The 24507-nt window shown below is 38.4% G+C and overlaps 1 protein-coding gene and 1 long non-coding RNA gene across 9 annotated transcripts in view; one reads left to right on the forward strand and one right to left on the reverse strand.

The window, feature by feature from the left end:
* The window catches only part of LOC123614944 (uncharacterized), an 85104-nt gene extending 81204 nt beyond the window's left edge, over positions 1-3900 (reverse strand). The window contains exon 1 of the long non-coding RNA XR_006722450.2: positions 3424-3900. This is a non-coding gene — a long non-coding RNA (uncharacterized LOC123614944). The remainder of the gene's footprint in view (positions 1-3423) is intronic.
* A 10683-nt stretch (positions 3901-14583) lies between these two features.
* EPHA7 (EPH receptor A7) overlaps positions 14584-24507 on the forward strand; it is a 164243-nt gene continuing 154319 nt past the window's right edge. For 3 of the 8 annotated variants that reach the window (XM_010948422.3, XM_010948423.3, XM_010948424.3), the window contains exons 1-3: positions 14594-14938; positions 19264-19328; positions 23163-23832. In XM_010948422.3, the coding sequence (XP_010946724.1) occupies positions 14842-14938; positions 19264-19328; positions 23163-23832 (832 nt within the window). In that variant the 5' untranslated portion in view covers positions 14594-14841. Of the gene's footprint in view, positions 14939-19263; positions 19329-23162; positions 23833-24507 lie in introns of all 8 variants that reach the window. The other 5 variants (XM_074368610.1, XM_045511758.2, XM_045511757.2 and 2 more) reach the window with 5 other exon arrangements.

Here is a 24507-nt window from a genome sequence, read left to right on the forward strand (position 1 = left end):
ATATGTTCTGATACAGGCTTTAAAAAGATCACTCTAGCAGATAGTTGAGAATGAACTGAGGCTCAAGTAACGAATCATCCAAATGCTAGGGGACAGGTAATATGCTTTAAACTTAAATGCTGTGTTTTCTCTCTAAATTTCTAAGTTACTATAATCTCTTTATTTATAATCACTCTCAGCCTGTGTTATGTCCCAAGGTGGATAAAGCAGGAAGGGGAAGAACAGGAAGCAGCAGGAATGCATGGCTCCCGGGTCCTTTTCTCTCTTAGAAAAAAACGGATGGAAATGCCTTTAAAAGCTTCTTTATCCTTGCCATAATTCATAACATCACTTGGGGCAATATATGCTACTTCCCGTCCAGTGAAACAGGAAAAATTAAGGCAGATGAAACATCTGTGGGCTTGTCTTAAGTAAGCAGTATATTTTCCAAGGATAAGGGTAAACTTAAAATGGACAATAACTAGATATTGTTTCAAAATATAGAGAAGCTTTTTTGAAATCCTATCAACCAAAATGGGATCTTTGTGAAGCCATGTGATCACACAGAATTTTAAACAGTACATTTCCCCTCTTATTCATAAATAAAAACAGGTAAATACACCAGATTTCTAACATGGTTTCTTTGACAATAGAATTTTTCAAAAACTTAGCAGGATCTTTCACACACAAACCGTCATCCACCAGATTACAATCACAGTTCCACTACAGTACAATGCAGAAAAGTCGATCCTCCCAAGAAATAATGCTGGGTCTACTGTATTCTTCATGGGGGAAAAAAAACTGTATCTTGACCTCTACTTTCCACCATGAACAAAAACCAATTCTAGATAGATTGCAGATTCCAATATGAAAGAGAAAACAATGCAGATTTTAGAGGAAAATATAAGGAAATATCTTTGTGGCCTTGAATTAGGCAAAGATTTCTTGAACAGGACACTAAAATTACTAATCCCAGAAGAAAATAATGACAAAATGGACCATACCAAAATCAAAAACTTTTTACCAAAAGATTTCTTTAACAGAGTAAAAAGGCAAACCACAAAGTGTGGCAGGAAGCATATACCTGACAAGGGAGGCATATCTAGATTTATGAGCAACTCCTACTAATTTATAATAAAAAGATAGGCAACTCAGAAAAAGGACAAAAATTTTAACAGATGCTTAACGAATGATGATATTCAAATAGCCAATAAACATATTAAGATGTATTCAACTTCTTAGTCACCAGATAAAGACTAAAACCACAATATGATATCACCACACAAAACAGAAAAAAAAATACAGGAAGTATTGGCCAGTATATGGAGCAACTGAACCCTCAGATCTCATTGCTCTGATAGATGGATTAAGGAAACAGAAACTACTGTAGGCATTTTAAGCTGATGAAATTTAACTTGGAAACTAGATGCTCACAAAAATGTGTGAAAGTTCTTGTATTAGTTTGGTAAAATTGGCCCCAAAGTCAGCAGCTTAACATAACCACTGACATTTATTATGCCAGTTTCTAGGGGTCAGGAATCCCACACAACTTTGTTGGGTCCTCTAGCCCAGGGTCTTCCAAAGCAGCAATCAAGGTGCCCTACTGGAATACAGTCATCTCAAGGCTCCATAACTCATGAAGCTGTTGTCAGGCCTCATAAAAATCTATTTTCAAGATCATTAAAATTAAATTTCTTCAGTTTAAAACACCCAAGGTAGTTTCTGTTTTTCCAGTAAATTATAACTTATGTACATACCCTGCTACGCCCTTTACATATTATCTCTGCTCTCTGAAATTTCCCATTCCCCCATAGCCTGTATGTGACCAGCTATTCTTTGTAACCCAAGACCAATTTAAAATGCCAGTTGTTTCTAGAATGTTCTTCCTAGTCTGATTTATTGCTCTGAATATATCAGAGCCACTATCTCATTTGGTTTTTTTAATTTATTTTTTTAAAATAATTGGCAGGATTACTTAATTAAAAATCTAGACTCAAAGGGGGAATGAGATATTGTTTGGTCCAATCCTTTTTTTTTTTTTTTTTGGTTCCTGTACAGAAACTACACATATTTCAAATATATAGTTTGATGAATTTTGATAGATGTATACACCAATGGAACTACTATCACAATCAAGATAGCTTACATTTCCATCACTCCCCAAGAGTTGCTTTATTTCACTATACAAATACTGAATCATTATGTTGTACATCTGAAATTAATATACTGTTATATGTCAACTATACCTCAAAAAAAATTATGATATCCTAGGAAAAATATATCAAAACTAGTTGTAACTTCTGAAAATGGTTAAATAGTTTTTCATGATATTTCAGTTCTCTTCTCCCCCATTTTTTATTAGCACCATATCCACATTCTCAGAACATAAAGCCCTTATGAGATAGTTGGCACCTGGGGCCCTTTACAGGCGTGCTTGCGCTTACACATGGACAAACTCACCCCCAGCAATAAAACACAGAGAAACCATACGGGACTAAAAATAACTCCACCCACACACAGTCTTGGCAATTATGAACAATAAGAAACAAAAAGGCCACAAACTAACTGCCACTTATGAGGTGCTGGAAGCAAAAACCGGTATCCCGCAATGATCCTTTCACAAAGCACCACCAAGAGGGTGGGGAAACCACCTGAACCACCCCTCCCGTCTGACCCACCAATCAGCCTGCATCCTCACCCCATTTCAACAGCCAGCCCTCCCTCCTTCAAGAGCAAGCAAGCGCACCTGTTACTTGTTTTTGTTCCCTCATGCTAAAGCATGAGTCCCAATAAAGGCTTCCCCGAATTCCTCACCTGGTCTCTATCAATTTCTATTGATTGAAGAGCCCAAGGACCCGAATCTATATCCATTACATACTATAATCTCTTCTTTTAAACCCTCATCTAATCTTAATTCTACAAGTAACTGTATATTTACTGCTCACACTAATCCATCCTGCAGTATCTCTTTAGTTATTTTGATTTGAGAAGCTGGTTATTTAGTAGATTCCTCGAGGAGGGCTCCTGAAACACTGCAGTAAAGACAGGATCAGCATCACAGGTTTTTCCTTTTGCCTCAAGGCTGCACTATGGCTCAGCATCAGACTGTGAATAATTCTACCTTTATGTAAAAGTTTGATACCTTGTTTATTCATCTAGGATTTCTTTCTTTGGCATCAAATTTGCTTTCTGAAAAATTATTGCATTAAAATCTCATTTACCTTGATTCCCAAGTTGTTTGTTGCCCCTGAAATTTTGTGCCCGAGGCCAGGGCCCCTTTTTGCCTTTCCTGGTTCTACTCCTGAGTTGCAGCTTCTCTGCCCTGTCTTTATGGGTCCCAAACTACGTAATTTTGATTCCACTGCCTACGCTGACTTCCATCCTGGGGTTCAGTCCCAGTGCAGTCCCGGTGCCTCAGAGAATTCAAAGACCTTCACACCTTACCTTAGACTTCTGCCTCAATCACTGGTGGAGTGAACCAAGTCCCTCCGCGTCTCAGCAGCAGCTTCCCTCCGGACTCCGGCTCCGCACAAGCTCCCGGCGCTCGTTTGGTTCCTCACGTGGCTCCTGCACCCGCGCATGCGTAGGGTTCTCCTGGGAAGGGGGCGGGTTCTGGCTTACTCTGCGGCTGTACTGAGCATGCGCAAAGTCCTCAGGCGTCCGGTTACTGTTGCTTCCTTCTACTTTCCCCACATTTAAAGTGATATTGCGCAGATCTGGTGGCCATTGTCCACCTAACTTGCATTTTGCAGTAACAGCGGAATACCTTGTCATCTAGTCTTCTTGTAAATATTATCCATGCGTTTTGGCTTCAATATCTTATCGCTCTGTATGTGTTATGTGGGGATTCTGGAAGACACAAGCTATGTTTCCACGACCAGCGCCACCTTGCCTGAATTCTTTAATTTATGCTTAAAAGGATACTTTAAAAGAAAACAGTGGAGAACCAGAATTATTTTCTTATGTACAGAAAACATTTTTAAAAAATACATTAAAAAAACCCCACAAAACACTTGTTTGCTCAATGCGTAGGTATGTTCTCATTGTTAACAAGGGAGACTGCAACTGCTAGGGATGTGACATCTCCTGGTCCAGGCAAGATGTAGACCAGACAGTCTAAACACCCTCGGGTTTCAAACACCCAGGCATGTGATGGCCTGGCCAAGCTCAGAGAGAGAAAGGGAGAGGCTTTGGGAGTGAAGAGGGGAGGGGAAACCAGGTGTAAGTTTGTGATCCAATGTTTCAGCTATCAGGGTAGGGTCCTGCTGTTGGTTCACAGAGCCAGGTGAGTGAATGAGTTTCATTCCCTTTTGATGGAAGAGGAGGCAGGGATCAGGGATGGAGAAACACACATATATATGCACACACATAAAACCAGGTTTGTTGGTGGACTCTTCCCCTAATAGAGGGTTGATTAGAAAATATTCTACTCATTGAGGAAGCTTTGTTGTCTGGGTTCTGAGTGAGGAAGAAAGGGACTCCCTTGAGGTGAAAAATGATTAGACCTTTGCTAGGGACTGAATATTTATGTCCCCCCAAATTCATATGTTGAAATCTTAACCTCTAAGGTGATGGTATCTGGAGGTGGGACCTTTGGAAGATTAGGTCATGAAGGCAGAGCCTTTATAAATGGGATAAGTGCCCTTGTAAAGGAGGCCTGAGAGAGCCCCCTTGCTCCTTCTAACATGTGAGAGCACAAGAAAAAGATAGTATCGATGAACCAGAAACTGGGCCCTCACCAGACACCGAATCTACATGCATCTTGATCCTGGACTTCCCAGCATCTAAAACCGTTAAGAAATATATTTCTGTTGTTTATATGTCACTCAGTCTATGGTATTTGTTATAGTAGCCCAAAGGGAATAAGACAGCCTTTGATTCAGGCAGACAGTGTCTGATTATAAGTGTTATGGACATAGGTAAGACAAAGGCAGGGGTGGAGGAGGGAAGTGGGATACATTTGTCTTAACGAGGGTGATAAGTGAAGTTCTGAGTCAGGAGAGTCATGAAGGAAATAATAATTAAGAAGGATACTATATATTCATCTCAATAGGACCTGACACTGCATTTGAGAAAATTCAATATCCTTTTCTGATTAAAAACCAAAATAACACTTAACAAGAATGGCAATAGATAGAAATGTTTTTAACGTGACCAAAAGAAGAGACAGGATTTGAAGAATTACAGAATTATTGGAAAACGTAGATCTCCAGATTAAAGTCCTGAGCATGAAAAATAAACACAAACTCGAACCTTGCCATACAGTAATGGACCTGTAGGATATTAAAGACAATTGAAAACTTTATCACGGAGGAGGGAAGGCAGACAACAGTGAGACCAAACAGCAGACCAGTCAGCAGTAACAATTCAGGGCAGAACACAAGGGAATGATATCTTCAGATGCCAAGGGAAAAAATCAGAGACGTTTGTATTTATATTTTTTTTCATTCTAAACCGTCACTTAAGAATAAAAGCAAAATAAGAACATTTTCAGATAAAAAAGACTAAGATGTTGCTACTCTCAGGCTCTCACCGAGAGTGTGAAAGGATATATTTAAGGAAGAAGATAATGAATCCCAGAAGCAAGGAGTGGAGTATGAGAGACCTAGAGGGCAAGAAATAGGTGAAATTCATGCCTACGTCAAACAATCATTGACTGTTAAAAACAGCAATAATGAGATTAGTAATAAAGATAATCGTGACTAATTTAGAAGGCATACACCACTGTGGTTCAGTGTTGTGTCCTGGCAAGCCTGACATGAGGCTAGGAGTGCATATATGTCTATTTATATAATCATAGTTTATATCTAGCTATATAATTATAAAAAATTATGTACCATGAACAAGTGGGATTCCTTCCCGGAATGCTTCAACCTAGGAAAATGCATCAGTGTAATACACCATATTAACAGAATGAAGGGGAAAAAAAAAATGATCATCTCAATTCATGCAGAAAAGGCAGATGAAAAAAATTCAACACCTCTTCATGATAAAAAACTCTCAACAAATTAGGTTTAAAGGAAATTACCATGATATAATTAAAGCCATATACGTAAAATTCACAGCCAACATCCCAGTCAGTGGTGAAAGACAGAGAACTTTTTTTTTTTTTTTTTGAGATCAGGAAGCATGTAAGAATGTTGGGTTTTCAGAAATAGACTCATGGACTGTGGTTACCAGGAGGGGAAGAGGGAAGGGATAAATTAGGAGTTTGGGATTAACAGATATATGCTACTATATATAAAATAGATAAACAATGAGAACCTACTGTATAGCACAGGGAACTATATTCAATTTCCTGTAATGAGCTGTAATGGAAAAGAAATGAATCTATATGTATGTATAGGTATAACTGAATCACTTTGCCGTACACCTGAAACTAACAATGTAAATCGACTACACTTCCAATTAAAAATATGAATAAAAAATTTTTAAAAGAATGCTGGGTTTTACCAATAAATGTTTCTCAAAGAACATGAGGGAGATAATTTCTTATTCATTTTTGCATCCCAGTAACTAGCCAAAGGCTAAACTGTAGAATGTGCTTTGTAAAGTGTGATGAATGGAGGAAAGGAAGGAATAAAGAGGAAGGATCAAAGGAGAGAGAAAGAAGGACAAAAAGAAGAGATGATGAATTGTAAAACCAGGCCTTATTCTACTAAGTACAGTAATGACAACGGAGGTGTCATAACCTGAGTGATAGTACATTGTACAGCATCTCATGATGTGGCAGAGACACTGCAGGATGAGTGTGGTGACTGTAGTGCAGTGGAAGGGGTTAGGGCTGGAATAGGATACCCCCCACTTGCTATAGGAAATACTCAGCTCTGCAGATGTTGAGGTAGCTTAGAACGGCAAGTGGTATATTTTCCAATAAATACTTGGACTGGAAAAATGGCACTACATGTAAATAGTTGGCATCAGACAAATTCAAAAAATTATAGTAGGTGGAAGGCAAAGAAAGGCACTGAGAAGCAATTAACATTCAGGCAGATGGCAGGTAATCCACATCAAGATGGTACATCAGCAAGTAGCAAGACATAATGGGTTATAGGCATAGAGCTAGGTTCTCGGACAGAGATCCCATTAGAGAGATGGGGAGCAGGAAGTTTACTTAAGGGACTCACATTTATGGGCCAAGATAGGGATTTGAATACCAGATTTAGAAAACCAGATACAGATCTTGTTTCAAGAATGAAACACTGGTATTCCAAGTATGTAACTCCTGCTACTTGAACTCTGCCTTCTGAAGCCTGGGCTCAGTTATGATAGAGAATAAGGTGGAAGCCAATTGGCTTTTCCTAGCTGTAGAGAAATATGCCAAGCCTGTAAGCCAAGTAGATCTTGGAAATCATGCATTATATATGGATATGAATAGGTGAATATTTCTAAATCTGTGTTCGTTATTCAACGTTATTTAAATAAATAAATGTGACATAATAAACACTTACTTTTACCATTGGGATAAATGCCTTTTAATGATCAGCTGTAAAAAAAATGTAAATTTTGAAAACCAGATATTACTAGAGAATGTATTTCATGCTAATCTCCATAAAACATAAGGAAATCAAAATTATACATTTTGCATAATTGTACAAAAATATACACCATTATATTCAAATTTCATATAAAACTTTAAAGATCTTTATATATCTATAACACTAAAATTTATATAAAGTTTCTGGTCAAAAGTGGACTTTTTTAACTTTTAAACTTTATTAAAGACATTAAATGAGTGAGTCTAGAGCAACTTTTAAAAAATATTCATTATATTTTGAGATATTTGAGTACACAGAACTCTAACATTGATCCTAAGTTTGTAACTCCTTTTTTTTTCCTTTTCATTCAGTATCCTTTACCATCCTGTTGTATAGCTTTGGGAACAAGTATAACCAATCAAATCATAGCTGCTATTCTCTAAAATGGACATAATTACCATTTAAAATGTGAGGATCTACTGGACAGTTTCCCAAAAGTACCCAAGGACATGCATGGTATTATGTATACCTTTTTTCAAACTTAGAAGGTAATCGTTCCCTCAAAAGTTTAATTCAAAGCTACATGGAAATACACCATAAATTATTAAAATAAAGACAGAGCAAAGATAGTATAGAAACATTCAAGTCAAGTAGAGATCTGAAAGAACTCTCATAAGGAGTCTTGTCCTTCTTTATTGGAAGGCAGGAAAAACTTTCTTTCCCTCTACTTGTGAGGTAGATAAATGAGGTTTTGTCTTTTCCAGTTATCATTTATCCTTAAATGAGGCAAATTTCTGCCATATTTTTCACATCTTTAGTTTCATACACTTTGCCACCAGAAGCTTGCCGGGTAAAAGACTGCCAAGAGAGTGACTACTAGATATTAAAATACTTAATTAAACTGAGATTAACCTCAGTCATTTCATCAATCTAAAATCAACTAAAGAATGTGCCAGGTTAACTTTGTAGATTAGCTAAAGCAATGCATCTATTAAACCAAAAGATGATAATAAGAACCTCATGGAATCTGAGATAGAGTATAAATTTTCACGAAAATTTTTAATCTGATCTGAGTGCAGAGAGAGGAAAAGAAAACAATGTTGGACAAGCCAGATGATAAAATCCTTATTGTATCTTTAATCATCTTGCAATTTGTGGTCAAAAGTGTGACTATGAAGACATCATCATTGTTGACGTGGCTGAAATCAACACTGACTAAGACTGGCTGGTTACCTATTTCTCTAAAAATATGATCTCCCTGTTTCTAAAAGGAAACATGAGTCTCAAAGGAATCTTAATGGTGTTAGGTCTGGTGAGTATCGGGCTATACTTCATTCATCGGAAAATGCCCCCAGTGCCTTTCTAAATATTTAATAATAATTGAAACTCCTATTTTTAATTGAGGTTTCTTTTTTCTGGAACATTATGCTGTTTAGATCATGCACCTGTAATCAATGTAATCCACATCATCAAGAAGAAATATAGTCACTTGTCTCTTTTGATTTGGCTTGTTCAACTTAAGGGGAAATCTAGCATCTCCTCCTTGAGGCTTTCTTCTCTCCATAATTGTCTAAGAGCTCCTAGAAGTACAATCAGTCCAGAGGGATAAGATTTCTTCCAAATGATTCAGATGTTCAGTCAACTGGCGACCTTATTTTCCTCACTGCCATACTGTATACCATTTGAAAACTAGCTTTACACAGAATTGCTACAATGATGCCTTGTTCTGAAGTGCCACTCCACATCTGAGCTACAATGGTATAGCTCTTTTAGTTCACACTTAGATAATTCGTACAAACACTGTACCTGGGTTGCTGGGTTCAGAGGGCTTCTGAGCCTCCGGCATATGTCCTCACCCAGCAAATTTTAAGCCCAGAATTTCATTCCCTCACGACGTGTACATCTTTGAGGTACTTGGGCTCATTTCCTTCTCAGTCAGAGCCATTCTAATAATCTGGAGCTTCCAATATTGTTGAAACTCAAATGGGATTGGGTTAGGGACTGAAAATATCTTTCCTTCTAGGAGGGTCCTTGTCTCATACAAATGTGCCCACTTTCTCCACAGAGAACACACTCATGCCGAGTTAAGGGTTGTATAATACACCACCTTTGACAGCATACAGAATTCCACCCTTAGTCAGTGGAGAAATTTCCCACAGCTTTATTGTTTTACAGCTAAGGGATATCATTCATGAATTCTTCCCCCCATAATATAGAAACTCTGTCTAAATTACTTTGATGCATAAAATTACTATTGTTCAGACCTTTCCTTTGATCTCTTTGAGAGTAGCCTGGCATATTTTGACAGAATTTCATTTTCAGTATTAACCATGAGAGAAGACTAGGGGGAGAGGTGGTCTATAAAATGTTCCTTAAGCTAGAGAGTCTAGGAACTTCACAGGAGCCTTAAAAACTCAGAGCTGTCAAGTCCAAAGGAACAGTCAATCCCAGCCTGGCCCCATTTCTAGGGTAAAAGACTTTGGCAGCAAAGTGGGTGAAAAGGAAGGAAGAGAAATCTGAGGTCTATCTGGAGACTCAGAGCTCCTCAGATGTTTGGTTTAAAAGAATTAGAGAAAGATTTTTTGCAATATAATTCACCTTCTAAGGTACTTCTGGAGCTCCTTCAGTTATATATGGCCTGAATAGACTGAAATAGGTTATAGAACATCTCACAAGTTTTTACAAAGGCCTTTAGTAAGTTGGCATAGGTACAGAGTATAAGAAACTTAGAAGTGTCAAAGTGACAATGTATTAATTATATATATATATAAAAATTTATGTACAAATATATCTACATATATACACATAATTATATCTGTATATCATTTCATAATTACCTAAGCCTTATTCAGTGTGGACTTGGTTGGCCAGGACACCCAGAGTTCCTGATGCCCCCTGGTGGTCACTGAATTATTACAGCTCTCCGTGACACCTGAAAATCCACTGGCTTTGGAGAGCTAAAAAATTGCAAAATGAAAAACTCTGAAAGCATGTACAAGTAACTTGCATAATTTAAGCTAGTTCTTCCTATAAGTGCTGGTGATTTATGGCAAAGCAAAGTGTAAGTAATAGAAAAGAAGAGCCTCCCCAGGCAAAAATCAAGTTTGAAAAAAAAAATTCTTAAGCACATTGGACATGTGTTAAGTGATTTTGAGTATAATGTGTCACATTTCTCTGCTATATTTAGTAGTTCTTTTAATATTAGTCAAATAATAAAAGTTATTTGATTTAGCACTTTTGAATATTTTAAGTGATCAGAAAATTTCGGAGTGACATCTTAGCAATATTCAATTGGACTCATAATTTTGATATAAATTGTATTTCTGTTAAGCTCTCTTGAATTAACTCAGTCATTTCAGTTAAAGAATTATAATTGTAATCTTTTAAGTGTTAACAATTTATCTGACCATACAAAAGTGAACGAACTTTTACAAAGGCACAAAATATAGTCCTGACTTATGATTCAATTCCTGACCTCTGACTTCCTATACTGCTAGCTAAATCTGAAGTTTAGAGGAATAGGTAAAATGATTACTATGTTTTTTATGAGCTTAGCTTATGTACATTTTTTACACTGGACTGCAAATAAATATTTTATAGACACTACATAAATCATGCTAATGTAAACATGTAAGTGATTTTCCTGCACAGGGAAAGACTGTTTACATTTGGACTGAAATCACAAATAGAGAACCCAATTTTCTGTAATATCTATTAACTGAGACATAATGTTTCTTTTCTGTTTATAATCAGTTTCTTCTGCAGAGTACCTTTTCTAATTCAGTTTAAATTGCCCCCTTTTCTGTGATGAACTTGCATTTTCACATTTACCAGCTGTGAATGTATTTAGACAGTAAGTGCAAAAGTAGTAGGTTCAGAAACAGCCCTTTGATTTTGTTGTCGCTATTAACTATTTAGTTTGGCAGCCTTGGTTTTGTAACATACTGAAGTCTCAGGTTCTTCCTTCCCCCTCTAAAGGCTCCTTTACTACACACACACACAAAGGATCTTATTTGAAAATTCATGGAGCTTATTCCCTGAAGTCTTTAGAATTTACTCCTAACTGATTATTTCTCTCTTAAAATCAGAGAATATCTCCCAGAGATAAACATTGAAGTAAATATTAGTGTTAAAGCACATTAAATGAAGAGACCAGCTCTACCCACATTTGGAATGTGTTTTGAATTTGTACATTTGTTTTCATGTATGTATAGTTATGTGTGATGATTAGTAATTTGATAAAAATAACAAGGTGCATATATATTGGGTATATTTTCTTTGCATCTAAAAATAGGCATTTTTCGTCTTGCTGCCACACAGTTATGACAGATGTTTCAAAAGAGGGGATATAAGTGGCAATATTGAACTTCTAGTCTCATTTTTCCATTTATTTAAAATTACCTAAATATAAGAAGAGTGCTCTATTAACTGCATTTCACAATGAACACATGAAAACTAAAAAATAGTTTTCAGAATTTCTGCTTTGGCTGTTGTATATACACCATTTGGTATTGTTCAGGAAAATGATTTCTAATTCATTTTATATACACACATACATTTGCTTTTCTAAAATTTGCTTCAGAGGTAATATGCAAAAATCATAGATAAGCTAAAATAAACCATTTATAAAGTGATATGAAGAAATTAATTATTAAAATTATTTTAAAATATGAAAGTTTTGTGAACTGATTCTTTTTTTATTTCAATGGCTTCAAGTACAAAGATATTTCTATGCTTTGTCTTTAGTCAAATGCAGTCTAGTGTCAATTTATATATTATATTTATATATTAAAATATGTACTGTATAATGTAGTATAAGGAACATTCTCAACTAAGTCATTCACTTTTATTTAAATTGCATGACTCCTTCATCAATATACCTAGATATAAAAGAAAGAAGAGAAGGTTGGTAAGCCTAAAAATGAGTATCATTGTGCAACTCTGCTGGAAGAACTGTCAGCAGTCTGGCACATGTGCATTTAATGTGAAGCCTCTTGTCTCTAAAAATAAAAGCGAAGCTGAACATGCCCCTGCGTCTGACAGAGAGAGGGGACACAATAAGGGGGCCTCCTATACCACCTACACTCATCAGAGTGAAGGATGTTACTTCTTTGGTTTCCTGGTTTAATGGAAAGGTATTTGTATTCACATCACTGAGTATTAGTCATTCAATAGATGAAAGGAATATTTTAAACTTTAAAGGCTACCTTGGTGTCATTCTAAGAAGTGGGGACGAGACCCTGGGGAAAGTGCTGAAATCCTGGAGAATTATTTTAACTATTAGAAGTGGTTTAATATCTGTGAGTTTGCGAGAGTAATAGTTTTATTGCCCATGTGTGGGGATTTATGTTTTTAGTTCTAATGTTATACTTTACAATTTTTACCCTTAGCGTATCTGTATGTGTAAAAACTGCTTGATCTCTGTAACAAGTGCACTCTACATTTTTTTGTCTCTTTTCAAGGTTAATCTATTAAACAATTTACATTTTCTATGCATCCTTTAAAGGGCACTTAAGATGCTTTTAGATGTAATTTCTAAAATATTTAATAGGTGTAATGGCTAGGAACAAGTAACATTTAAGAAATAAACTACAGATCCAAAGAGAGGTTAGAAGAGAAGGAGATCTCATTTGTCTCCTCTTTGTAATTGTACCAGGCAAGTAAAAACTACAAGAGACAATTTTCCATAAAATAAAAATTTAAAATCTGGGCATCTGTCATCTCTGAAAAGTCTTTGCTATGAATATCAGAAACAATTCAATTTACTTTACATTTCCAGATAGAAAGGATAGGAAAAGTTTGGAGTCTTAGGAGAGGTCAAACTTTTTGCCTCTCATAAATAAAGGCAAATCATGAAAGAGATCATTTTTTTAAGGGAATAAATATATGGCAGGAAGAAAATGAACCCTGTCTCAAATACATGGTCAAGTTACTCAGCGTGACCTTTGAATTTGATGATTTGGCAATTAAGGTTTTAAAGTTCTTCCTTTTATTGTATTACCCACCTCTTGAATTGCAAAGTGTTTTAAACTGTCTAACGGTAAAGGGATTCCTCTAGGCAGTTACAAGAATAGTTAGACGAATTCAGCTGGAGAAGTTGGTTACACTTGTTATTCTTAGTTTGCCTTTGAAAGATAATTATTGAATAATTATTGAAAAATAGTTAATATTTGCGAAAGAGGTCTTGCTTTTAACTTAGTTTTAATTAATTCGATGCATGTTAGCATTCTTTAAAATTAAATGTCATTTATGCAGCGAAATAGGAAACGATCAAAGTGGGGCAATCCCAGGAAAATCTCAGAAAATGATAAACATGTAAGAAAAATGATACAGAATCGTCAAAAGTTACTCTCTTTATGTCCCACTTCATCCAACCATCGTGAAATGATAGGGCGGGGGTGAGGGGGCACCTAAAACAAAAGACTTCCTTTCTCCACTCCCTTTTCCTCTGCTTCTTTTGCCAGAGCTTGTTGCAAACTCTTGGAACCATTGTTTTAAAATAATACACTTGGTTACTTTTATTCTTCCAGGGATTGTACTGGGTGGTGCCTAGAGCTAACTGCCTTTGGAGTAACAGAAAAATAGACGCAGTAACCCTTCAAGAAAGGAAAAGAACAAAGTTACCCGACCCGCAGAGGTTGTAACAACAACAAAAAAAAGTAAAAGGCACTTTACTTAAAGGCACAGCTCATTTCCCTGTCCCGGCTCGGTGCTTGGTAGCTGAGAGACGGTTTGCATCGCTTCTGGTTTCTAAAAGACCGCGAGGAGTACCGCTATATACACGACTTTAAATTGGGAGTATTATTTCGGATTGATTCTGCTCCACGAAAGGTGCAGTTGCTAAAAGCAAAGCGCCCACAGAGCACGCACCTCGGCCGCTATTCACGTCCCCCTTCATCTAGCGCGAGCCTGGAGCTCAGAATCTGGAGGGAATCCTGGACCCGCAACCTGACTCCACTAGCTGCCGATTGGCCCCCGCCCCGAACCCCGCCCCCGCGGCCGGGGCGGCCATTTCACCGGGACCCGCCCCTAGGCCCTGGGAATCGCCGCCTGGCAGGCCGGCTGCGCCTGCCACTCAGCCCGAGTGGCGGAGGCTCTCGGCTCGGAGCCCCGCCCCCTCCCCCCTAATTGATATTATTGGAGTGTGGAGCAAGCGGCCGGTCTGCAGTCGGAGACTTGCAGGCAGCAAACACGGTGCGAGCGAAAGGAGGGGTAAAATTTTTTAAAAGCTAAACGTGGAGCAGCCAGCCGGAGATCGAGAAAGGGAATCGATGCGTGGAACGCAATAAAAAAAAATTAAAAAATAAACATTTCGGAGCAAACAGCATTTAAAAAGCTACGACTCAACTGAAACGTAAGAGAAAACCTAACCTGCTCATGCACCATGGTTTTTCAAACTCGGCACCCTTCATGGATTATTTTATGCTACATCTGGCTGCTCCGCTTTGCACACACCGGGGAGGCGCAGGCTGCAAAGGAAGGTAAGGTGATGGGAAAGCAAAGTTTGTTCTGACTTATTTATTTAGCTGTCTACCTGCAAGAGCTGTCTTGTCCGCGGGGCTGCCGGACGCGCCTCCGGCGCCAGGCGACCCTCCCCCGCCGGCTCCCCGCCCCCTCACCGTTCGGGCTGCTCCTGGAGGGCAGGCGGCTAGCGGGGCTGCTCCTGGCCGCCTGCAGCCCCGCGCCCGGGGCAGTTCGCCCGACGGGAGCGGAATTTCTGGCGCAGGCAGTCCGGAGGGCGTAAGCATCAACGGAGGGCGGGGGACGGGGGTGTGGGAACGGCCGGCAAGCTTATTCTCCGGGACCCCGGGCGGGTCAGATCTCTTCCTCTAGCCCTCTCCTCTTCCTCCTCTCGCCGTCTCCTCTTCCTCCTCTCGCCGTTCGTCTCCCTTAGGGTAAGCTGGGGCTGGAGTTGGTCGCAGACTGGGGATTGCAGCCTTTAGTGTCCCGGCCAGACCGCCGGCGAGCGGCTGGAGTCTGGAGCCCTCCCAGAGGGGCCGTGACTTGTGTGAGCTCCGAGCGCTCGGGTTACTAATGAAGTGCTCACTGCGTCGGAGGAGCAGGCGCCGGCCTGCGGTTGGCGCTCGGCCGCCGGCGCGGAACAATAACGCCGCGGAGGTGAAGCAGCGAGCGGCTCGCGCCTCGCGGGCCAGAGACATCTCCATTCAGCGCGTGCCGCGCGGGTCCCGGCGACCGAGGGGACAGCGGCAGCCCAGCGGGCTTGGCCGGGTCGGGGAGGCAGGGGGCGGGCTGGGGCCGTGCAACTGATAACGAGATGCCGCCCGGGCGACTACAAGTCCCTAAACCTCAGCCCCACAGCCCCGCACTTGAGGAGTCCGAGTGGTCGAACCTCGCGAAAGACTTGGACCCTGAGGGCTAGTTCTGGTAGACGAGAGCATGATTCATTTGGGCAGCTAGATACGCCTGTATAAGGTCCCCCCCCCCTTTGAACCGTTGACATAAGGTAAAATACCTTTCGGTGCCTGTAGTTGGAGCTGGGGAAAAATAAATCCTGTCAATGGAAATGTCTTGCTTCTGAGCAGTCACAATCTACCCTCCCTCCTCCGTATTTTCCAGGCTGTAAGTCTAAGGTCGACTTTCCGATATTTAAAAGCAGGGTACTAAAAATTACTTGTTCCTGAAGTGTGGAGGATGGAGGAATGTCTTAATCAGATTTAGGTTATGGTGGTGATCGGGAGTGGATACGTATCGGTACTCGCTTCATCTATCGCTGAAACTTAGTGATTTAGTGCTGCTTTTAAAAAATCTTCATGCGCACATCTTCGGTCACTCTTCACCCCCTATCCCCCGCCAACCAAACGCCATGTCCTACCCCTTGATCCAGCCTGACCTTCTGACCCCAGTTTCCGCATGCAACCTGTGTTGATGTTGAACCCTCTCGGAGAAAACCTTCACTTTCAGCTGTCGGTTTTACATCTGCAGATGAATCCACGTCCGCTAGAAACACACAGCCACATACAGCAAAACTCATATCTCTACTTGCATGACATTAGCGATTAGGGACATTGAATCCTGAAACCTTGTAGTTATTCCTCCGGAATAGTGGGACCGGAGGAAAAGTTTGCACCGCGGGGGCGAAACCCCGCGCGTAAGCTCTCGCAGACCGCGGTTGGGGTTTGAGCTATAAATAACTGCATCACTAGGGGGAGAGGTTCCTGCAGTCAGAATTGCTTGCTCGCCCGCTTTTCTCTTCTGGGTGCGAGATACGTGGAGAGGATTCTGATTCTAGGAGGCTGAATTCTTTACATGCAGAAGTGAGCTGTTTAAAAGGTGGACGGGGGTGGCGAATGCGCCCCTCTTTTCGGTGGCGATGGTCCCAGCGCAGCGCTGCGGTCAAGGGCTGCCGTTCTGGGAGCCGGCGAGCCCCGAGGCGACGCCCCGGCACCCAGGGGCGAGCGCTGAGAAGCGCCTAGAGCAGGTGCCTGGCGGATGTGGGTGGTTAGAGGAAGAGGAGGGACCCCCCTTCCTCTACTTTTCCCGCACATGTTCTCTCGGGGAGGTCATTTCCCGCTACTGGGAGCGCACGTAGAAGTCAGTCTGACGCTTGGAGGCGAAGTGCATACGCTGTTTTTCCTCTCCGTTAATGCCGCCGCCACCGCCGCCGTTTCCTCCGAGGAGATGCTTCCCGAAAGCCTCTCTCCTCCCCGCTCCTTCTGGAGCGAGGGCGCCACCGGCTCCCTGGAGTCCCCAGGTCTGGCGGAGGCGTAATGGATGCTCGGCGCGACTGGCGCGCCTGTCTGGCAGCCCCCGCCCCGCCCCGCCAACTGCCCCGCCCCGGCCCCCGCCGCCTGCGCGCCCGCGGGCCGCTGCCCGCGGAGCCCCGGGCTGGACCCTGTGCGCCCCGCATCTCACTCCACAGCCTCGCTCTCCCCGCCCCGCGGAGTCCCCGAGCCTTGGCCCGCGCGCCGCAGGGCTTGCCTCCGCGGGCGCGAAGGGAGGCAGGCACTTGATGCTCTGAGCGGGAAGGCAAAAGCGCACCCTTGAGGGCCGGTCCACTGTGCGGAGGGCGGGAGACACGCTGATACTTCAGAGCTGGTCAGACGCTCAGCGGCCAGTTTCCTTTTTGTGTTTATTTGTTCATTTGTTTCTCCTCTTAACTTGTTTGCCTTCAACGCCCTTCCGGGGTCGTTGGCTCCCACCCCAGGCTGTGCCGAGGGGTGACAGAACGGCAGTAAGTCATCACAATACTTATTTCACCCTCAAAAACGACCCAAGTAGGTCTCCTGGGTTTAAGATTCACTTGTCTCTTGTCAGTACAGAAGACAAAAAATTAATAATAATAATAATACTCAAAAGGAAAATACCGGGAACCCAAGTTGTCCACGTTGAGGATAAGACAAGTAAACTTTAAAAATTACTTCATATAAATTCAGTATTTTTATTGATGGACCATACGCCAAACATTTATGTTCCTAGTTCGAAATACAACTTAGTATTTTAAAAGTTTTTTAAAATTATTATTATTGTTTGAAAAGGTGGCAAGTGTTTGTGACCAAGGTTTGCGCTGTCATGGTCTCCCTGTCTTAAGTATAAAACATTTTGGAAAAGAAGTGTTTCTATATCTCTTCTCAGTTATAGGGAATAACTGACTAGCGAGGACTTGAACACGTTAATCAACTCTTCCTTTGTTTTCTTAGCATAACAAATTTCCATCACATGTAAAAACACATTTCTTTTTCCTCTATTGGTCATGGAAAAGTTTAAGCATGTATTTCATTTAAGTCCAAATTTTAACATTTTGTTGAGGTTGCTAGTGAGCATATTTATCTCCGTGAAAATGTATTCACTATTATTTCTGGACAAATTGATACATTTGTTAAAAATGCTATAGAGTCAGAGAAATATTTTTAAAGAGTAAAAACTCATGTAACCCTGAAACTAGTTTGAGCAAAGAGTGACTGCTTTAGGAGGGTAATTGTCCTAAAAAAACAATAAAATATATCAAATTGGAAGTATCGTATATATTAATGTATAACATTTGAATGTGTTATCTTATATTAAAACCATCAGGAGCATTTATTACATTTATATAAATGTTAAGTTAATTGCATTATGCTTTATGGTAGCATAGAAGTGGAATACAACTTGACTTAAAAGTCAAGTCAAAGTTTAAATATATCATTTTGAAAATTAGCTAATGCTTTGAAGTATTTGGAAATGTAGAAAACAGAAATATTGAAAACAGATGTTTGACAAACCCAGAAATATATCTTGTAAATAATAAACAGTTTATATTTCTCATAATAACATTGTTTAATATAGTTTTTAATTGTATTCATTTTGGCTTAAGAGAAGATACTTTAAAACAATAAACTCCAATTCTCAAAAGGTGCTAGGAGATATTTTTGGCGGAATATTACACATTAGTGACTGGATAAAAAGTAATATGGAATTACACTTTTTATGTTTATGTTATTATATTTGACAAAGTTTGGAGCACTCAAACTCAGTGGTTTACAAAATTCTTTATAATATATACTTGCTATAGAATCAGTACTACATCATATATCAAATTTTTACCCTTGCTTTCATGCTCCTTTTGAGTTTTTAAATTTATTTGAATATTTTAATTTAAAAATTAAATATAATATTGGTATTTTAATATCATTTTTCCCTAAGAAAGTGGAATATATTTGTATCAGGTGGGTATATGTTTCATCGTTCCTTAAGTGTTCATATATTTTAAGTCAAAATGATAATTTAAAAATTAGATCCACTTTAAAGACTTTTACCAATGAGTTTACATTTTTCATCTAACATTTAGAAATATAACTTTCTTTTTCAGTACTACTGCTGGATTCTAAAGCACAACAAACAGAGTTGGAATGGATTTCCTCTCCACCCAATGGGGTAAGTGCTTCTCCCTATAAAATATCACCCTTTACTTTTTAAACTAAGAAATAAAGCCTTTCTCCTCTCCCCAAGCGGAATTATTCACATTTTTCATATTTAAACTGTTTTGATTTTAAATATCTTGTTCAACGTTTTGTTGTTTATAATGAGACATTTGAGTTCTATGAGTAGAGAAGGTATATATAGAAGTTTGGAAAATGGATTAAAAATGTCTCTTCAACCACGATCATTTGAGTTCTTACTGTGAGTGGGCTCATACCTCAGGTTCCAGACTATAGATGTTAACTAATCGTAGGGAACATTCCTTTCACAAACTCGCTTAAGCCTCTTTCTACTTGCTTTATACTCCTTTAGTATAAGCACCAGGCAGGCTGCTTGTATTTCTTTAAAACAGTATGTAATCTGTTTTCTCTTTTGAAAAAGAGTTTTAGTGTCATTCAAAATATACTTGAAAAGATAACTAAAAATGTAATAAGCTCAGTATTTTAACATAAAATTTGGTATAGAATATGATTTGGATTCTCCAAAATTTATACTTTGTGCTATCTGTTGTTACCAATCAGAAGTGATGGAAGAACATGAATATATTACAGTAAAAATCTGTTACAATAAATGAGTGAAAGCTGTCTAATAAAAATCTATGAAAATATAAGTAGATCCTAAAAAAATTCTGAACATTATGTTTCATATGTCAGGAAAGATATATTACTTAAATTTAGTTCAGGGTCAATGTCTTCAGGTTTCTGATTTTGATGGTGAGAGAGGGCACATACTTCATCCCTTACTAAGGAAGAAGGCTCCTAGAAAGGAGAATATTCTCCATTTTTACTTAAGTTAATATTCGGTACAGTAAAATCAGGAATCAGAGCATGAAGAATGAGTGAAGATATCAAAAGTGTAACGAACTCTGCAAAGAGAAAAATGAAAGCCTGAAAGGGATTTTTGAGTTTAAGAACATGGTAAAATCAATATGTCATAAGCTGGAAGTTAGTTTAAGCGTGCAAAATGTTTTGGGATTAGCAGATACAAAGTACTGTATTTAAAATAGATAAACAACAAGTTCCTACCATATAGCACAGGGAACTGTACTCCATATCCTATAATAACATAATGGAAAAGAGTATGTAACTATTTGTATAACTGAATCACTTTGCTATATACCAGAAACTAACACAATGCTGTAAATCAGCTATACTTCAATTAAAAAAAAATGAAAAAAATGAAATAAAGACCTAAAAAAAAAAAGAATGCAAAATGTGAACAATGCAAATCTGTTTAAAGTACTTAGATTTTTCATTAAATTAATATTTGAGCGGTGCTTAAGATCGTATTGCAGTTATCTGTATGGGTCAGACAAAACTATGAAAAAATGGCAAATATTTTACAGATTAAATATAAAAAGTGCACTGAGTTTGAAGTATGAATGTCATACTTTTCTTGAAAGTAGAGTAGTTTCCATGACTAAAATAATATACATTCACAATGAAAAATGAAACACCTTTCTTGCCAATGACAGATGTGTCCCATTTTCTACCATCCATCAATTAAAACCAATAGAGATAGAGGATGGTTTTTATCTCTAAAGAGAAGTAAACTGATATATGATTGTAATATTTCATCCATGTAATCCACAAAATGGTAACTTATGACTGTCTATGTTATTTTGGACTCAAATGGACATTTTATCAGTCCAAAGTGTCTTGAGTTAACTGTTAACTCTACATATCTATAGGAATCAACAGATAATATTAGAAAATGATAATTGACAATATTTTCCATATATGAAATGGATTGGCTTACATATGGTTAAATATCTAACTGGAAATAAAATGTTACTAAGATGTGTCTAAAAATAATTTTAGACCATAAAAGCATGCTAGCCAAATTAAGACTTCTTTCCCAATGGTGTCATTTGTAGAAATTATTGCAGTCTCTTGGAAAGTGAGATAATAAAACAAAAGCTGCATTAAGTGCATTTATTTCATTTCACTATTTGTTATTTGTAGAATAGTTATCTTGAAAATTTTCCCTCAGGGTAAATTTTTAAGTAAAAATTAAAATTAACTGAGTTTTATTGGTCTTAAAATTGATTTTTTTAATACATAGAACAAAATAATATAATTGTTCTTAGAACTAGAAAAAGGAATTCCAGAGATATATTCCAGTATAATAGTTAGCCTTGATTTCTTCTAACTAGAGAATTGTTAAAAAGAACACATTTATTTACCTTTGGAGCTCTTCATTTTTTGGTAGATGCTATTACTAGTTTTACTTCTTTTAATAATCTTAGCCTAAATAGGAAACAAAGTCTTCTCATCCAAATGGAGGAATTTGGTTAGATTTGTCTAAGTGTCATTCAAGCAGATTATAAGCAGCTAACTGAAACAGGAAATTATGCACACCATTATCTAGTCACAAACTAAAGTTGTGTTGAGTAAAAGCTGAACGTGGTAATGGGTTCTTTGCTACATTTGAGGACCTTTGATGATATGCGTAATAAAACTGTAGCAAATATATATCATTGTAAGAAATTTCCAAATTACAGTATATTGCTAAGTTGTTGGTCTTGTTCCTTTTCTAAGAACCATTTTTAAAAGTGAATGTTAATATTTTACAGAGCATTTAAGTAAATTGATTTTCTGATGAAGCTTTACAAATAAAATTCATTGCCACCTACTTTCTAGTTTATTTTCTCATCTGCTTGTCTTGAAATGCTAGTTTAAATCTTGCATGCTATATAATTTGGGGTTCAAACACCAATATATTTTTGTATTTGGCATTTCACAATGGGGAAATGAACACAAGTAGGTGACAATTTCACTACTAGTATCATAAATATAAAGTTGGAAATTTTGTGATAATGGTAACAAAGGACGTAAACCACTGTTATGTTAGGCTTTTAGGTGAAATGAATTTATTAACTAATGAGCAATATCAGTAATATTATACAAAGTTTTATAATCTTTAAATTGTTGCAAATTTGGCTAAGCTTCTTATTTTACTTTTTTGTGAAAATATATGAGTTTTCTGTAGTATACATTGTATCAGCATATGAATGGACATTTTTAAACATCTGGTACTTTTCATGTCAGAAAGCTTATTACTGAAATATGATGATCCAGTATGCTGATTTGCCACATACATTTGGTTTTTGAAAGCAATTTATATATAAAGAGGAATCACACTTTTATAACTACTTATTTATCGTTATGTGGCATTATGGGCAATATTATATATAACACTGCAATAAATAGCTCTGTAAAATGTTACTCCCTTATATCTCATTTTGAAAAGATTGTGAAAGATGTCACATTAGGAATATCAGCATGCTGTGGAATGCTTTTCCCTACCATAGTAGTCTTGGCATTTTCTTCCTTGTGTTTTTAGGTACTCTCTCTAAGTTTAACATCAACACTTAGAATGTCAACAGAGTTATCAAAAATTCTGCCATGTATCGTATGTATATACATTAAATGGTAATTGAAGTAATTGTGTTGTGTGTTTAGGCTATGAAAATTATAATCTCAGTGGAGACATAGGCATAAGCAATGTAAAAAGAAACACAAATACACCAGCAAACAGATATTAAACACAATGAAATATTTATTGTGTGCACAAACAAAACAAGCAGCCTAAATGATGTTCCGCCACCAGGATGAAGCTGAACTGAGACTCTCTTCTAAAGGTTACAGCGGTTGTCGGAGTAGGACTCCACCGAACTCTTCTAAAAAGAGATGGACATTTGTGCTGTTCTCAAGATTTCTCATGCACTTGCAAAACCAGAATGTTGTTTTTTGTTGAATGACTGATGACCTTTTCTCAATTTTACAGTGGGAAGAAATTAGTGGTTTGGATGAGAACTATACCCCGATACGAACATACCAGGTGTGCCAGGTCATGGAGCCCAACCAAAACAACTGGCTGCGGACTAACTGGATTTCGAAAGGCAATGCACAAAGGATTTTTGTAGAATTGAAATTCACCCTGAGGGATTGTAACAGCCTTCCTGGAGTCCTGGGAACTTGCAAGGAAACCTTTAATTTGTACTATTATGAAACAGACTACGACACGGGCAGGAATATAAGAGAAAATCTCTATGTTAAAATAGACACCATTGCTGCAGATGAAAGTTTTACCCAAGGTGACCTTGGTGAAAGAAAGATGAAGCTTAACACTGAGGTGAGAGAGATTGGACCTTTGTCCAAAAAGGGATTCTATCTTGCCTTTCAGGATGTAGGGGCTTGCATAGCTTTGGTATCTGTCAAAGTGTACTACAAGAAGTGCTGGTCCATTATTGAGAACTTAGCTATCTTTCCAGATACAGTGACTGGTTCAGAATTTTCCTCTTTAGTCGAGGTTCGAGGGACATGTGTCAGCAGTGCAGAGGAAGAGGCGGAAAACTCCCCCAGGATGCACTGCAGCGCAGAAGGAGAATGGTTAGTGCCCATTGGAAAGTGTATCTGCAAAGCAGGCTACCAGCAAAAAGGGGACACCTGTGAACGTAAGTAATATGTGCTATTAAACTTCCACTTTGCACTTTTTTTTGTTTCAATATCAGAGATTTTAAGGAATAATGATTATTTGAACAAGTGAGTGCTCTGTCCCAGCAGCCCAAGTCGGTAGATCGTAAGCAAAGTCACTATTGAATTTACCAATGATTCCCCACAGTGATAGCTGCACTAAGGCTGCAGTAGATATTCCAATAAATATTGACAATAATGGTATTTGTTACTAAAATTTAACTTGCCCTGCGCTTGACACAGGAGACAACAGTTGCTCGTTGGGCTATGAGATCTTAGGAGTCTGGGCAGAGTGAGGGGACATTCATCAGGATTTAATGATGTGTGATTCCTCCTGTTTTGAAACCCATATTGTCTGGCCTTTGAGTAGCAGAAAAAAGGAGGTTAGAGGGGCTGCTAGCAAGAGCTCTACTAATAGGAAAGGCACATGCAAACAGATTTACAAACTTTTAGAATTATTTTTTTATAAATACTTAAACATTGATATAAAAATCATCAAACTGTGCTTGCTAAATCTCTGAGGTTGCTTCTGCCAAAGCCATATTTCTTTCCTGGACTGAATAATAAAATGAGTGTTTTTCTGATAAGTCATATTATAAGTGAACAATGTTTTTGTGGAATTGGGCCAAAGTAAAGTTTCAGTTATCATAATACAT

The sequence above is a fragment of the Camelus bactrianus genome, chromosome 8 (assembly GCF_048773025.1).
Source record: "Camelus bactrianus isolate YW-2024 breed Bactrian camel chromosome 8, ASM4877302v1, whole genome shotgun sequence".
Lineage (NCBI taxonomy): Eukaryota > Metazoa > Chordata > Mammalia > Artiodactyla > Camelidae > Camelus > Camelus bactrianus.